Genomic DNA, 17,020 nt, shown 5'->3' with positions numbered 1-17,020 from the left:
GCAGTCTGTAGCAGCACTTCTGTCGTTGCATTACGTTAACTAGCAGAGTACCCCGTACAGTAGAACCCACAGGAAGGAGTCATACAGCAGTCTGTAGCAGCACTTCTGTCGTTGCATTACGTTAACTAGCAGAGTACCCCGTACAGTAGAACCCACAGGAAGGAGTCATACAGCAGTCTGTAGCAGCACTTCTGTCATGGCCTTACGTTAACTAGCAGAGTACCCCGTACAGTAGAACCCACAGGAAGGAGTCATACAGCAGTCTGTAGCAGCACTTCTGTCGTTGCATTACGTTAACTAGCAGAGTACCCCGTACAGTAGAACCCACAGGAAGGAGTCATACAGCAGTCTGTAGCAGTACTTCTGTCGTGGCATTACGTTAACTAGCAGAGTACCCCGTACAGTAGAACCCACAGGAAGGAGTCATACAGCAGTCTGTAGCAGCACTTCTGTCGTTGCATTACGTTAACTAGCAGAGTACCCCGTACAGTAGAACCCACAGGAAGGAGTCATACAGCAGTCTGTAGCAGCACTTCTGTCGTTGCATTACGTTAACTAGCAGAGTACCCCGTACAGTAGAACCCACAGGAAGGAGTCATACAGCAGTCTGTAGCAGCACTTCTGTCGTGGCCTTACGTTAACTAGCAGAGTACCCCGTACAGTAGAACCCACAGGAAGGAGTCATACAGCAGTCTGTAGCAGCACTTCTGTCGTTGCATTACGTTAACTAGCAGAGTACCCCGTACAGTAGAACCCACAGGAAGGAGTCATACAGCAGTCTGTAGCAGCACTTCTGTCGTTGCATTACGTTAACTAGCAGAGTACCCCGTACAGTAGAACCCACAGGAAGGAGTCATACAGCAGTCTGTAGCAGCACTTCTGTCATGGCCTTACGTTAACTAGCAGAGTACCCCGTACAGTAGAACCCACAGGAAGGAGTCATACAGCAGTCTGTAGCAGCACTTCTGTCATGGCCTTACGTTAACTAGCAGAGTACCCCGTACAGTAGAACCCACAGGAAGGAGTCATACAGCAGTCTGTAGCAGCACTTCTGTCGTGGCCTTACGTTAACTAGCAGAGTACCCCGTACAGTAGAACCCACAGGAAGGAGTCATACAGCAGTCTGTAGCAGCACTTCTGTCGTTGCATTACGTTAACTAGCAGAGTACCCCGTACAGTAGAACCCACAGGAAGGAGTCATACAGCAGTCTGTAGCAGCACTCAGTTCTACTCTGTGTTGTTAAACTACTGCTGTTTGATTCGTAGATTTTTATTCCCATTAACTGTTAAAGAAAATACAGATCACTAAAGGACAAGAACATTACTTATATCTAAACTAATAACACTACGACTAAAGAAAAATATGACTATTTTAAAAATCATAAGAAAGTGAAAATAGATAATATAAAAAGATTCATAATATTAATTTCAAACATTCAAGAACAATGTGTGTGTGTGTGTTTGTATGTGTGTGTGTGTGTGTCTTCACAGTCCACGTTATTCCTTGAGGTGTTGTTTTATCCGTTTTCGTAAAACTGATTTTATTGTTTGCCTGAGTTACCTGAGGTGGAAGAGAATTCCATGTAGTTGTTGCTCTATGTAGTACTGTGTGTCTCCAAGCCTCTGTTCTGGACTTGGGGGCTCTGAAAAGATCCCAGATTGTGTGTCTTGTTGGGTTTTGAGCTGTATGTTAAGTGGCTGAACAGACAAGACAATACTTATTATAATGGTTGAATGGCCTAAGTAGCAGTTCATTCTTAAAATAAACAAATTTGTTCAAAACTGTTCAACTGTTGTCTTTCACACTTTGTGTCAACTACTCACTACATTTTATGCACAGCAATGCTAGCAACCTGTATCATATCCTTTCAGAACTAGATTCATTCTCTGATCCTTTGGGTGGACAACATGTCAATTCATGCTGCAAGAGCTCTGATAGGTTGGAGGACATCCTCCAGTAGGAGTCATAATTACTGTATAAGTCTATGGAAGGGGGTGAGAACCACAAGCCTCCTAGGTTTTGTATTGAAGTCAATGTACCCAGAGGAGGATGGAAGCTAGCTGTCTTCCGGATACACCATGGTGCTACCGTACAGAATGGTGTTAAGGTGTTTTAGTCAATTATTTGGTGATGTGAATATATTTAGCATAGTTTTATCTAAAAAGGAAAACATTTTAATGTTTCACTATTTTAAGTTTGGTCCCCCCTTTCCTCCTCTGAGGAGCCTCCACTGTTCCTTATTTAACATGTCAGAGAGGCATGTTTGTTCTAAAAAGCATATTCCTGGACTCCTGAGTGGCGCAGCGGTCTAAGGCACTGCATCTCAGTGCTTGAGGCTTCACTACAGGCTCGGGTTTGATCCCAGGCTGTGTCACAACTGGCTTCTGGGTTAAGCGGGTGGGTGTTAAGAAGAGGTTTGGCGGGTCATGTTTCAGGAGACACATGAATCGACCTTTGCCTCTCCTGAGTCTGTTGGGGAGTTGCAGTGATGAGACAAGATCGCAATTGGATATCACGAAAAAGGGGGTAAAATACAAATAATGATATAAAATAAAAAGTATATTCCTATCTGAATGTTCCAATGCATGATAGAAAGTAAAACACGTAGCGCCGATATTATAGGTCATATCTTTCGAATGCTAAGGGCTAGAATCAAGCTGGGAGGGAGACTTGGCTACGTTGACTACAGAACATGGCTATGAAATGCAGTATGGAAAGTGGGAGGGTTGAGCGGGACAATAAATTCAAAGACAGACTACTTTTCTATACTGAAAGAAGAGAAGAACATAGCTAGACTTTTGTTTCACTATTAAACTCAATGTCATTGTTTCTAATTTCATAAAGCAGCTTGTGTTTCTTAACCAGGAAGAGGGTAGCTAACTAGAATGCTGGTGGTGACGAGTTAGCTACGGGGAAGCAAGAGAATCGACTGTGCAACGTGTATAATCGGAGGCGGAGCTAGAGCCGAGCCTGTCTGCCCACACTCATCACTTGCTCCTCCGCAGCTCACCAGCTGATGTAGGCTGAGTGCCGGGTGTGGCTTGTCCTTCCCACTGCTGAAGAGAACTGCGCTGTTCATCTGTGCTGCTCATACTAATTGTCCTTATCACTGAACATCTCTCAATCTCTCCAAAAACTATTTTCCAGTACAGATTTTAGTCACAGAGATAATTTTGTCTCGTTTTAGTCAATTGAAATGAAAAACAATTTCCATTTAGTTATATTTTTTTCTGTAAATATTTAGTCAGTCGTCAATTGCCATTGAAAAATTGGTCTTTGACAAATATTTTTGTCACAATTTTTGATAAGGAAATGAACACTGGTGTGTGTGTGTATGAGTTTGTGCGCTGCCTCTTACTTCTGCAGGGTGAGGTTGAGGTTGTCAGTGCAGGCTTTGATCTTGTTCTGGGCCTCCAGGTGGTTCATGCCGTTGGTGGCGATTCCGTCGATAGACAGAACTACATCTCCCACACTCATTTTGGCTTTGGCTGCTTTGCCCCCATCGGTCAGCTGTAAAGACACACAAAACCAAACATACAGGTTGAAATAAAACTAAAATAAACATATACTGTACGCTTGCATTCATTTACTATAACACTATAAAATTACAGTAGTCCGTCACTATCCCAGGACTGGGAAATTCTATGCTATATTGAGCATAGCTTAGTGTATTTAACCTCCATGCCCTGGAGACTCCCAGTGCCTACTGTATCAGACTCTAAAGACTGATATACAGAATATTTCTCTTTTCTTTCATCTTCCTTAAAACAACTTTCTTAAACAAATATTCAGTATAAATGAATTCATTTCAAACTGTGCATTCAACTCTATTTGTTCAGCTCTCTCACCACAGAACATCTGACAAAGGGCTAAGAAGGCCTGATCAACCCTGCAAAGCAAACCCTGTGAATAAAAAACAGGAAATGATCGTTGTGAAATTATGAAACTACGCAATAAAATATTGATTTATTATTGTATATTGGCCAAGCAGCACTGTGTTCTCTCCCTGTGGTATCATATGTAACCTTGGTTATGTACCACAGGCCTTTTCTCTCTCTTTATGATGCTGGCCACAACTCTCCTGAGACACACAGTCAGACAGACAGACAGGTCCTTTACACATGCTGTGTGTACAGTCAGAGAGACAGACAGGCCCTCTACATATGCTGTGTGTGCAGTCAGTCAGACAGACAGACAGGCCCTCTACACATGCTGTGAATACGGACAGACAGGCCCTCTACACATGCTGTGTGTACAGTCAGTCAGACATACAGACAGGCCCTTTACACATGCTGTGAATACAGACAGACAGGCCCTCTACACATGCTGTGAATACAGACAGACAGGCCCTCTACACATGCTGTGTGTACAGTCAGTCAGACATACAGACAGGCCCTTTACACATGCTGTGTGTACAGTCAGAGAGACAGAAAGACAGGCCCTCTACACATGCTGTGAATACAGACAGACAGGCCCTCTACACATGCTGTGTGTACAGTCAGTCAGACATACAGACAGGCCCTCTACACATGCTGTGAATACAGACAGACAGGCCCTCTACACATGCTGTGAATACAGACAGACAGGCCCTCTACACATGCTGTGAATACAGACAGACAGGCCCTCTACACATGCTGTGAATACAGACAGACAGGCCCACTACACATGCCGTGTGTGCAGTCAGAGAGACAGACAGACAGACAGACAGGCCCTCTACACATGCTGTGAATACGGACAGACAGGCCCTCTACACATGCTGTGTGTACAGTCAGTCAGACATACAGACAGGCCCTTTACACATGCTGTGAATACAGACAGACAGGCCCTCTACACATGCTGTGAATACAGACAGACAGGCCCTCTACACATGCTGTGTGTACAGTCAGTCAGACATACAAACAGGCCCTTTACACATGCTGTGTGTACAGTCAGAGAGACAGAAAGACAGGCCCTCTACACATGCTGTGAATATAGACAGACAGGCCCTCTACACATGCTGTGTGTACAGTCAGTCAGACATACAGACAGGCCCTCTACACATGCTGTGAATACAGACAGACAGGCCCTCTACACATGCTGTGAATACAGACAGACAGGCCCTCTACACATGCTGTGAATACAGACAGACAGGCCCTCTACACATGCTGTGAATACGGACAGACAGGCCCTCTACACATGCTGTGAATACAGACAGACAGGCCCTCTACACATGCTGTGTGTGCAGTCAGAGAGACAGACAGACAGGCCCTCTACACATGCTGTGAATACGGACAGACAGGCCCACTACACATGCTGTGTGTGCAGTCAGACAGAGTGACAGACAGGGCCTCTTTGATCTGATAAGGAGGGAAGCATGTCATATATCTGTCCGGACAGCTAATGATTTGACTATCTAGGTCCTAGGTGGCATGTATGTCTCTGACTTCTAAATCAAACAGTGGATTGAAGTAGAACACATTCCAACACTTTTCCACTAGGGACTAATGCACTCTATGTTCTTCTAACCCCCTTGGCTTTGATTTAGAAAGAAAGGTATCCCCAAGGCAAAGACAGGCCGAGGGCCATATGTTACCCATAACCTTTGATTAGGGGTGCTTATGATGAAGATGTTCCCATGAAGTTACAATCTCCTGACAAAGCTCCAGTTTACTGTAACGGCCTAAAACATTGGTATAACGGCCCAAAGCAGGGGTGTAACGGCCTAAAGCAGGGGTGTAACAGCCTAAAGCATGGGTGTAACGGCCTAAAGCATGGGTGTAACAGCCTAAAGCATGGGTGTAACAGCCTAAAGCAGGGGTGTAACGGCCTAAAGCATGGGTGTAACGGCCTAAAGCATGGGTGTAACAGCCTAAAGCATGGGTGTAACGGCCTAAAGCAGGGGTGTAGCGGCCCAAAGCAGGGGTGTAACGGCCTAAAGCAGGGGTGTAACGGCCTAAAGCATGGGTGTAACGGCCTAAAGCAGGGGTGTAACGGCCTAAAGCATGGGTGTAACGGCCTAAAGCATGGGTGTAACAGCCTAAAGCATGGGTGTCACGGCCTAAAGCAGGGGTGTAACGGCCTAAAGCATGGGTGTAACGGCCTAAAGCAGGGGTGTAACAGCCTAAAGCAGGGGTGTAACGGCCCAAAGCAGGGGTGTAACGGCCTAAAGCAGGGGTGTAACGGCCTAAAGCATGGGTGTAACGGCCTAAAGCAGGGGTGTAACGGCCTAAAGCAGGGGTGTAACGGCCTAAAGCAGGGGTGTAACGGCCCAAAGCAGGGGTGTAACGGCCCAAAGCAGGGGTGTAAACAGCCCAAAGCAGGGGTGTAACAGCCTAAAGCAGGGGTGTAACGGCCCAAAGCAGGGGTGTAACGGCCCAAAGCAGGGGTGTAACGGCCCAAAGCAGGGGTGTAAACAGCCCAAAGCAGGGGTGTAACAGCCTAAAGCAGGGGTGTAACGGCCCAAAGCAGGGGTGTAACGGCCCAAAGCAGGGGTGTAACGGCCCAAAGCAGGGGTGTAACGGCCCAAAGCAGGGGTGTAACGGCCCAAAGCAGGGGTGTAACGGCCTAAAGCAGGGGTGTAACGGCCTAAAGCAGGGGTGTAACAGCCCAAAGCAGAGGTGTAACGGCCTAAAGCAGGGGTGTAACGGCCCAAAGCAGGGGTGTAACGGCCCAAAGCAGGGGTGTAACGGCCCAAAGCAGGGTGTAACGGCCCAAAGCAGGGGTGTAACGGCCCAAAGCAGGGGTGTAACGGCCCAAAGCAGGGGTGTAACGTCCCAAAGCAGGGGTGTAACGGCCCAAAGCAGGGGTGTAACAGCCTAAAGCAGGGGTGTAACGGCCCAAAGCAGGGGTGTAACGGCCCAAAGCAGGGGTGTAACGGCCCAAAGCAGGGGTGTAACGGCCTAAAGCAGGGGTGTAACGGCCCAAAGCAGGGGTGTAACGGCCCAAAGCAGGGGTGTAACGGCCTAAAGCAGGGGTGTAACGGCCTAAAGCAGGGGTGTAACGGCCTAAAGCAGGGGTGTAACGGCCTAAAGCAGGGGTGTAACGGCCTAAAGCAGGGGTGTAACGGCCCAAAGCAGGGGTGTAACGGCCTAAAGCAGGGGTGTAACGGCCCAAAGCAGGGGTGTAACGGCCTAAAGCAGAGGACCGCACATAAAGTCAGCAAAAAAAGAAATGGCCCTTTTTCAGGACCCTGTCTTTCAAAGATAATTCATAATAATCCAAATAACTTCACAGATTTTCATTGTAAAGGGTGTAAACACTGTTTCCCATGCTTGTTCAATGAATCATAAACAATTAATGAACATGCACCTGTGGTAGGCAATTAAGTTCACAGTTATGAAAGCTTAGGACACTAGAGGCCTTTCTACTGATTCTGAAAAACACCAAGAAAAATGCCCAGGGTCCCTGTTTATCTGCGTGAACGTGCCTTAGGCATGCTGCAAGGAGGCATGAGGACTGCAGATGTGGCCGGGGCAATAAATTGCAATGTCCGTACTGTGAAACGCCTAAGACAGCACTACAGCTGATCGTCCTCGCAGTGGCAGACCACATGTAACAACACCTGCACAGGATTGGTACATCCGAACATCACACCTGTGGGACAGGTACAGGATGGCAAAAACAACTGTCCGGGAACGCACAATTTCTCCATCAGTGCTCAGATAGGCTGAAAGAGGCTGGACTGAGGGCTTGTAGCCCTTTTGTAAGGCAGGTCCTCACCAGACATCACCGGCAACAACATCGCCTATGGGCACAAACCCACCGTCGCTGGACCAGACAGGACTGGCAAAAAGTGCTCTTCACTGACGAGTCGCGGTTTTGTCTCACCAGGGGTGATGGTCGGATTCGCGTTTATCGTTGAAGGCATGAGCGTTACACCGAGGCCTGCACTCTGGAGCGGGATCGATTTGGAGGTGGAGGGTCGGTCATCATCGGACTGAGCTTGTTGTCATTGCAGGCAATCTCAACGCTGTGCGTTACAGGGAAGACATCCTCCTCCCTCATGTGGTACCCTTCCTGCAGGCTCATCCTGACATGACCCTCCAGCATGACAATGCCACCAGCCATATTGCTCGTTCTGTGCGTGATTTCCTGCAGGACAGGAATGTTTAGGACCTGTTGGATTGGAGGGTGAGAGCTAGGGCCATTCTCCCCAGAAATGTCTGGGAACTTGCAGGTACCTTGGTGGAAGAGTGGGGTAACATCTCACAGCAAGAACTGGCAAATCTGGTGCAGTCCATGAGAAGGATATGCACTGCAGTACTTAATGCAGCTGGTGGCCACACCAGATACTGACAGTTATTTTTGATTTTGACCCCCCCTTTGTTCTTGGCCGTAGTTTGCCCAACCCTGGCCTAAAGGCTAGCCATATGACTGTATTATCTAATGTATTCTATCTATGGTCAAGGTCAGACTGAGGTAGACAGTAATCTACTAGATCCCTTGATCCTCTGTGTCTGCTATGTACTGAGAAAATATTGTGTTAAATACTACTGTTTGCTTGATCAGATCACCAGTGATAAGTTGTGATGTAGGGCCTGAGAAACGATGAGGAGGGATGTTGCTCTTGGAGGAAGGATGTGATTTTATCTGAGCTCCAGTAATTACTTTAGCTGACTGCCTGGTCTGTTGTGTTGTGAAGGAGAGGAGATGAACGGCTGGGGGACATAGAAACGGGTACAGTAGATCATAGTTTCAGTCTGTGTTGTTATCTATGAAAGTACAAAGCGATAAGCAGTAATCGCCTGAAGTCACCTTAGATCTATGTTCATTATGATGAGGGCCTGCGGGGAAGGTTTCAGAAGTGCAGACTATTTAGAACAGGAACAGAGATTTTAAATACTTTTTGTATTTAAAATAAAATCTCAGTCATGATATACAGTAGCTTAAGAGTTTTAGGACTTACAGTAAATCGTAAACTATAAAAACTATTTAAAAAACTAATAATGTACATTCCTGACAAATGCAACACCTTTTCCCTTCCCTTTACTATCCATTAGACCCTAATACACAGCAAACCCACAAGAGTAAACTACCACCCGTTTGTCTGACCCAGGCGACCGGTCAGCCTGAAGCTGTATGCTGGCGCTAACACAGTAACACAGGTTATGTCCTGACCGGAAGCAGCCTGACGAAACCACGACAACGGGGATGACTATCTACCAGGTGTGGCAGGTGGCGATGACACAAGCCTGCCTGGCGTTCAGCTCGTCAATCACTCAACACTTCCCCTGTACACTCAACACTTCCCCTGTACACTCAACACTTCCCCTGTACACTCAACACTTCCCCTGTACACTCAACACTCCCCCTGTACACTCAACACTTCCCCTGTACACTCAACACTTCCCCTGTACACTCAACACTTCCCCTGTACACTCAACACTCCCCCTGTACACTCAACACTTCCCCTGTACACTCAACACTTCCCCTGTACACTCAACACTTCCCATGTACACTCAACACTTCCCCTGTACACTCAACACTTCCGCTGTACACTCAACACTCCCCCTGTACACTCAACACTTCCCCTGTACACTCAACACTTCCCCTGTACACTCAACACTTCCCCTGTACACTCAACACTTCCCCTGTACACTCAACAACTTCCCCTGTACACTCAGCACGCCCCCGTACACTCAACACCTGTGGAGACATTACACTGGACCAAACAGAGCTCAGAACCGCCTGCTCAGAACCACCTGCATCCATAAAATAACATGGGTAGCTTTATTATGCAAGGAACCTCACCTCTCACAGTTATGTTATATGGGTCTAAATTCCTGTGGTTTAGAAGGCACACCAATGCTAGACATACATTGAGTGCACAAAACATAAGGAACACCTTTCTAATATTAAGTTGCACCCCCTTTTGCTCTAAGAACAGGGCATGGACTCTATGAGGTGTCGAAAGCGTTCCACAGGGATGCTGGCCCAAGTTGACTCTAATGCTTTCCACAGTTGTGTCAAGTTGGGTGGATGTCCTTTGGGTGGTGGACTATTCTCGATACACACTGGAAACTGTTTAGCGTAAAAAAACAGCAGCGTTGCAATTCTTGACACAAACCGGTGTGCCTGGCACGTACTGTCTCCTCACCTTCATCTACACTGATTGTAGTGGATTTAACAGGTGACATCAATAAATCGTTCTACATGGAATGACCTGGTCAGTCTATGTCATGGAAAGAGCATAATGATTTGTACACTCAGTGTATTAAACTTCTTACGGCTAGGGGGCACTATTTTCACGTTCAGATGAAAAGTGTGTCCAAAGTAAACTGCCTGCTAACCAGGCCCAGAAGCTAGGATATGCATGTAATTTGTATATTTGGATAGGAAACACTCTAAAGTTTCGAAAACTGTTACAATGATGTCTGTGAGTATAACAGAACTTATTTGCCAGGCGAAACCCCGGTCACTCTCTATTCAATGGGTTTTCTATATGGATCTAGGAACTTGCTTGCAGTTCCTATCGCTTCCACTAGATGTCAACAGTCTTTAGAAATTGGTTGATGTTTTTCCTTTGAGAAATAAAGAAGTAGGGCTGTTCAGAACGAGGGTCGAGTCTATTGTACGGTCGTGGTTGGGATGCGCGACCTGAAAGCTCGCTCCACTTTGTTTTCGTCCGGTATTGAACACAGTTTATCCCGTCTTAAATTTGATCGATTATTTACGTTTAAAAATACCTAAAGTTGGATTAGGAAAGTTGTTTGAAATGTTTGGATCAAGTTTACAGGTTTATATTAGATAATTTGTAGTCATGTTGCGCGAGTTGGAACCGGTGTTTTTCTGGATCAAACGCGCCAAATAAATGGACATCTTGGAGATATAACGACAGAATTAATTGAACAAAAGGACCATTTGTGATGTTTAATGGACATATTGAGATATCAAAGCTGAGTCACTGGCTTACTGGTGCTCTTCCATGCTCTCCCTAGGAGGGGTGCGTCACTTGAGTGGGTTGAGTCACTGACGTTATCTTCCTGTCTGGGTTGGCGACCAACTTGGGTTGTGCCGTGGCGGAGATCTTTGTGGGCTATACTCGGCCTTGTCTCAGGATGGTAATTTGGTGGTTGAAGATATCCCTCTAGTGGTGTGGGGTCTGTGCTTTGGAAAAGTGGGTGGGGTTATATCCTGCCTGTTTGGCCCTGTCCGGGGGTATCATCGGATGGGGCCACAGTATCTCCTGACCTCTCCTGTCTCAGCCTCCAGTATTTATGCTGCAGTATTTTATGTGTCGGGGGGCTAGGGTCAGTCTGTTATATCTGGAGTACTTCTCCTGTCTTATCCGGTGTCCTGTGTGAATTTAAGTATGCTCTCTCTAATTCTCTCTTTCTCTCTCTCTGAGGACCTGAGCCCTAGGACCATGCCTCAGGCCTACCTGGCATGATGACTCCTTGCTGTCCCCAGTCCACCTGGCCGTGCTGCTGCTCCAGTTTCAACTGTTCTGCCTGCAGCTATGGAACCCTGAGACCTGTTCACCGGATGTGCTACGTGTCCCAGACCTGCTGTTTTCAACTCTCTAGAGACAGCAGGAGCGGTAGAGATACTCTTAATGATCGGCTATGAAAAGCCAACTGACATTTACTCCTTGATGCACCCTCAACAACTACTGTGATTATTATTATTTGACCATGCTGGTCATTTATGAACATTTGAACATCTTGGCATGTTCTGTTATAATCTCCACCCGGCACAGCCAGAAGAAGACTGGCCACCCCTCATAGCCTGGTTCCTCTCTAGGTTTCTTCCTAGGTTTTGGCCTTTCTAGGGAGTTTTTCCTAGCCACCGTGCTGCTACACCTGCATTGCTTGCTGTTTGGGGATTTAGGCTGGGTTTATGTACAGCACTTTGAGATATCAGCTGATGTAAGAAGGGCTATATAAATACATTTGATTTGTTTTGGAGTGCCAACAGAAGTGGATCTTCAAAGGTAAGGCATGAATTATATCGTTATTTCTGACTTTTGTGTCGCGGCTGGCGGGTTGAAATGTATCGGGTCTTAATATAGGCGGGCTAAACTTCCTCAATTTGTGATTACATCACCAAAGATGGAGGATACCTCTCGTTCCACAGCAACAGCAGCTGTTGGTGTTTTCAGGCCACCTCATCACAGAGTTTCTGAGTCACATTAGTGATTATTCAGCCAGAGGAGAGCCTCAGCCTAGGCTGTCAATGAAGCAACTATTCACTCCATTCACTGCATTGTGTGCAAGGTGGAATAAAGGCTGCATGTTGAGCAGCATGACGCTGTGAAGACCTGAACGCACAGGATGTTCTCTCCCTCTCTGGCTCCGCTGCCCAGGAATCCCTCTGATTCAGGAAGTTAGATAACCTCAGTAGGTAGAAACAAAGGACTCAAGAGCAGACTGTTCTGTACTGTACTGCCTGGAAGTCAGGAGTGCTATAGCGTAGGCTTCATTATGAGAGAGAGAGAGAGAGAGAGAGAGAGAGAGAGAGAGAGAGAGAGAGAGAGAGAGAGATAAAGAGAGAGAGAGATAAAGAGAGAGAGAGATAAAGAGAGAGAGGGAGAGAGAGAGGGAGAGAGAGAGAGAGAGAGATAAAGAGAGAGAGAGATAAAGAGAGAGAGAGATAAAGAGAGAGAGGGAGAGAGAGAGGGAGAGAGAGAGGGAGAGAGAGAGAGAGAGAGAAGATCTTCACAGTGACTTTGGTTGAGGAGTTGGTTGGGGGTTGGGAGGATTATCAGTAATTATCAAAGACCAAGAGAGAGAGATTTTCCTAGTTTCCTTGTTCTTTGTTGCAGTTTCTTTTATCAAGGAAATCAGAATGTAAAACCTGCAGGAAGTACAGGAAGCATAGCTCAGGCATACTGTATGCATACCGTAAATTCACAGGCATACTATTTTTTAAGTAGACCGGTACACACTTATGCACACACACAGCACAGTAGTCCAGTAAAACCCACAAAGCCTTGACTCATTTCTCTTTAAGACTGTTAAGTGAAACTACTTCAACTGCTCTCTGGGGTGTAATTGGTGGCCAATCTGAGGCTTGGTAAATACAGTACAAGTTCTATTACAGTGAGTCTAAGCATCCCTGGAGAACAGCTAGTCCAGGCTCCATTCCCCAGGCCCAGACAAGGCCCAGACAAGACCTAGACCAGGCCAGACGAGAGCCAGCTGACCCAGTCTGACCAACACAAAACAGCGCTTCTCAGTCCCTCCAGTGCCCTGGGGTCAATGACAGTGTCAACAGTAGGGTTATGGGAGGGAGCACAGCTCAGTCTAAGCATCCAACAGGATTCCAGTGTGTGGGTTATGGTCAAGGAAATGTGCATGTGTGCTTGAGTAGAACAGCCACGTGAAGTGCAGCGGCAGGGGTGATATTTCAGCTTGGGACAGCCTTACCCTTTAGCCATCTAGAATCCCTCCATGAAGGAAGAAAACAATGTACCTTAGTCTATATTTGGTATGATACATTCTCATCATCATCTCCAGAAACAGTGCTTTTAAGACAGAGGCTATGCTTCCCTTTTCGTCCTTTTAAAGCTTGGATAAAAGTATACTGTCTGTGTGCTTTACTTAAGCAATAAGGCCTGGGGGGGTGTGGTATATGGCCAATATACCACGGCAAAGGGTTGTTCTTGTGCACAACGCAACTCGGAGTGCCTGGATACAGCCCTTAAAGGTGGTATTTGTTCAATTGTTTATTTGTTTCACCTTTATTTAACCAGGTCGGCAAGTGGAGAACAAGTTGTCATTTACAACTGCGACCTGGCCAAGATAAAGCAAAGCAGTTTGACAAAAACAACAACACAGAGTTACACATGAACAATATTTAACTAGGCAAGTCAGTTATTAAGAACAAATTCTTATTTACAATGACGACCTAGGAACAGTGGGTCAACTGCCTTTTTCAGAACAACAGATTTTTTACCTTGTCAGCTCTGGGATTCAATCTAGCAACATTTCGGTTACTGGCCCAATGCGCTAACCACTAGGCTACCTACCGGCACACTCATTCAGACACCCATTGTCACTTTATTATTTTATATAATGAGCGGCTAACAATCTATCTTGCTATGTAATATCGTAATAGTGAAATCCTAAAAGAGCTTAGGTCCTCATATGAAATAAATATGACTGACAGACCACCATTCCCCGTCCACTCAACAACAGCACAAAAGACAAACATAGTTCTGTTTCAGAAGAGGCACCAGAATGCTTCTCATTACATGTGTTTGACAGATGAGAACGAGGCAGTCGTCCCAATGGATGACATATCTTCCATATTTCCCTCCTCTTTGAATGTGATGTAACCACATGATGCATGCTGCTGGTTGCTGCTGTGTGGCTGTGGCGCTGGTTTCACCACAGAACTGCCCCCTCTATTACTGGCTAGTTACGGGTAATGAATGAATGTTCCACCAGGATGACACCAGAGTTCTGAGCGTTTCTGAGCGTTTCTCTGTGAGCTGGTGACTGGACCTGAACAGTGCCACAGGGCCAGGATCAGTTAGTAGTTAGCGGTTGGAATCAATAACAGGTGAGGCTAAAGTGGTATTACCAAGTTAACCTGGGACCATGCTCTTCCCTCTGGTCTAATGAGAGGAACCTTATTTGCATTCTATCTAGGTGAAATCATCTCTAGTATTGGCTTTAAGAGTAGTGCCTCTTTCACAGAGGAAACATGTACATCTCTATTAAGCTGTGGTTTCTGACACAGTCTTCACAATGGTGCTAATTAAGAGTTGTAATGAAAATGTGTGACGTGAGAGCGGTATCTCTTCATGTCCACTGTGACTCACCATACAGAGAGAGTACACCAGGACATCGTTCCTCCCCTTCAATAACCACTCATTGTATCCATGCACGTCCCATCTGTCTTTTACAAGACAATTAGCCCTTGTAATCAGATAATCAAACAATAACAACATAAACATATCAATCTAATTCAGGACTAATAAACTGCTTGAATTAAAACGTTTACTGATCAATGCTCATATTATTTTGAGGGTGATTGTTAGATTAGGCAAGCATGATAAAAGAATCATGGAATAGGAACCAACTGCAGATGACTTGTTATTCTCAGAACCAGATGGCAGGGGGATGGGGGTTTGGACGGAGTGTGACTGAGGAAGATAAGTGGAGATTTAGGAGAGCTTTGATGTGCAGAACAAAGTTTCTCACAAAGACAAAGAGCAGCAGTTGTAGATGTAGTGGTATTATTCCTTGAGTTATTTCTCTAGAAATCCTGCCAGAAACATTGGAGCTACAGTTCCCTGTCCGGTGTGTAGAATTCTAGCAATCCAGATCATGTCAAAATATATTGATCAAATAATTGATTTAAACTAACTGTTAAAAAGGGGCAATATTATAAAACTCATGAAGGATGTTGTAGTTGATCTGATATGGTATCTTTTATCCCAACATTTTTATACATGACATTTTCATCTTGTGTACCAACTGAACTCAGCAGTTAGCCTCGTGGTTAAGAGCGTTGGGCCAGTAACCGAGAGGTCGCTGGTTTGTATCCCCGAACCAACTAGGTGAAAAATCTGTCCATGTGCCCTTGAGCAAGGCACTTCACCCTAATGGCTCTGGATAAGAGCATCTGCTAAATGATGTAAATGTATGAATCAACAGGTTTAGTATACACACCTACACCAGATTAACAAGTTAGGCAGAGTGGTTGTAGAATTAAGGAGTCAAATTAGAGGAAGTGACTTGTGAGTGCTTGGGAAATGGATGTGATGTCTGAGGCAATGTGAGGGCCTTATATGGAGTTGTTACTGCAGATGTATGATCTTAATTTGAGACAGTTTGCTATAGCAGGAAAATAATCCTGCAGGAAATGTGGATTATAATTATTGGACATTTTTGTAAGGGTTGCTATATTTTTCGTAAGGGAAAATCACGTCTGAAATTTCAAAGTGGAAATTACAAACTCCAGAAGCCTTTTTAATCCTCAAATACACTACAAGATTTATACTTCCATTGCAGGAATGTTCTCCTGCAACATGGTGATCACATTAACATCCTACATCTGTAACAGCCTGATAGACAATGCCGTCTGTGACTGACAACCCCATGTCCTCAAACAGAAAATGATATATTGCAAACACTGATCAACACATGGCTGTTTTAAAACATCCACTGGGTCAGAGCAAATCAGATTCTCTCTTTCATTTACCTTCACACAAACACTCTTATACAGAGCAGCTTACAGTAGTAAGTGTCTACATTTTTAATATTGTACTGGTCCCCCATGGGAATCAAACACACAACCCTGGCATTGCGAGTGCCATGCTCTACCAACAGAGCCACATGGGACCTCCATCACCATGTGAATCAAATCCTCAAACTTCTTTAAACGGCAATAAACTGAAATATGAATAGATGTAGTTACTGTGTGGAGACAAGGCAACAGCCCCAGCATGTCTCTATAAAAGATGATTAAAGGCCCTGAACCCTCTGCCTTGTAGAATCACTGGGATTAATCTGTGGAGGCAGCATTCCTCGGTCGGTGTGCTGTTCAGCTAAACCACAACCTGCTGGGCCAGTACAAGCAGGACAAATGGCCCAGAAAGAACATGGTGTGGTAAAGAGCTGAGGTGCAGGTGGCATCTTGCCTTTTATACCACACACCTGTTACAGCCTGCACAGAATGTTCCGTGGGGAAGAATACGAGAACAGGAAAAGAGAGTAGAGAAGAGAGGATAGAGGAGAGAAGAGAGGAAAAAAGAGAGAAGAGAGCAGAGGAAGAGGTACAGTAGAGGACGATATAAAAGAAGAGAAGAGAGAAGAGAGGAGAAAAGAGAGGAGAGATGAGAAGAGAAAAGAGAGGAGAGATGAGAGGAGAAAAGAGAGAAGAGAGCAGAGGAAGAGGTACAGTAGAGGACGATATAAAAGAAGAGAAGAGAGAAGAGAGGAGAAAAGAGAGGAGAGATGAGAGGAGAAAAGAGAGAAGAGAGCAGAGGAAGAGGTACAGTAGAGGACGATATAAAAGAAGAGAGAAGAGGAGAAAGAGAGAGAGATGAGAGGAGAGAAGAGAGAGGAGATGAGAGAGAGATGAGAGGAA

At 45.6% G+C, this 17,020-nt stretch overlaps 1 protein-coding gene across 9 annotated transcripts in view; it reads right to left on the bottom strand.

Moving 5' to 3' along the window:
* Positions 1–17,020, bottom strand: part of LOC115105854 (PDZ and LIM domain protein 5-like) — a 163,800-nt gene that overhangs the window by 98,282 nt on the left and 48,498 nt on the right. For all 9 annotated transcript variants that reach the window (XM_065007466.1, XM_065007467.1, XM_065007468.1 and 6 more), the window contains exon 3: positions 3,360–3,511. In XM_065007466.1, the coding sequence (XP_064863538.1) occupies positions 3,360–3,511 (152 nt within the window). The remainder of the gene's footprint in view (positions 1–3,359; positions 3,512–17,020) is intronic.

Source organism: Oncorhynchus nerka, linkage group LG22, assembly GCF_034236695.1.
Source record: "Oncorhynchus nerka isolate Pitt River linkage group LG22, Oner_Uvic_2.0, whole genome shotgun sequence".
Taxonomy (NCBI): Eukaryota; Metazoa; Chordata; class Actinopteri; order Salmoniformes; family Salmonidae; genus Oncorhynchus; species Oncorhynchus nerka.
Note: the sequence above shows the minus strand (reverse complement) of the source record. Positions and strands in the feature narration are given on the sequence as shown.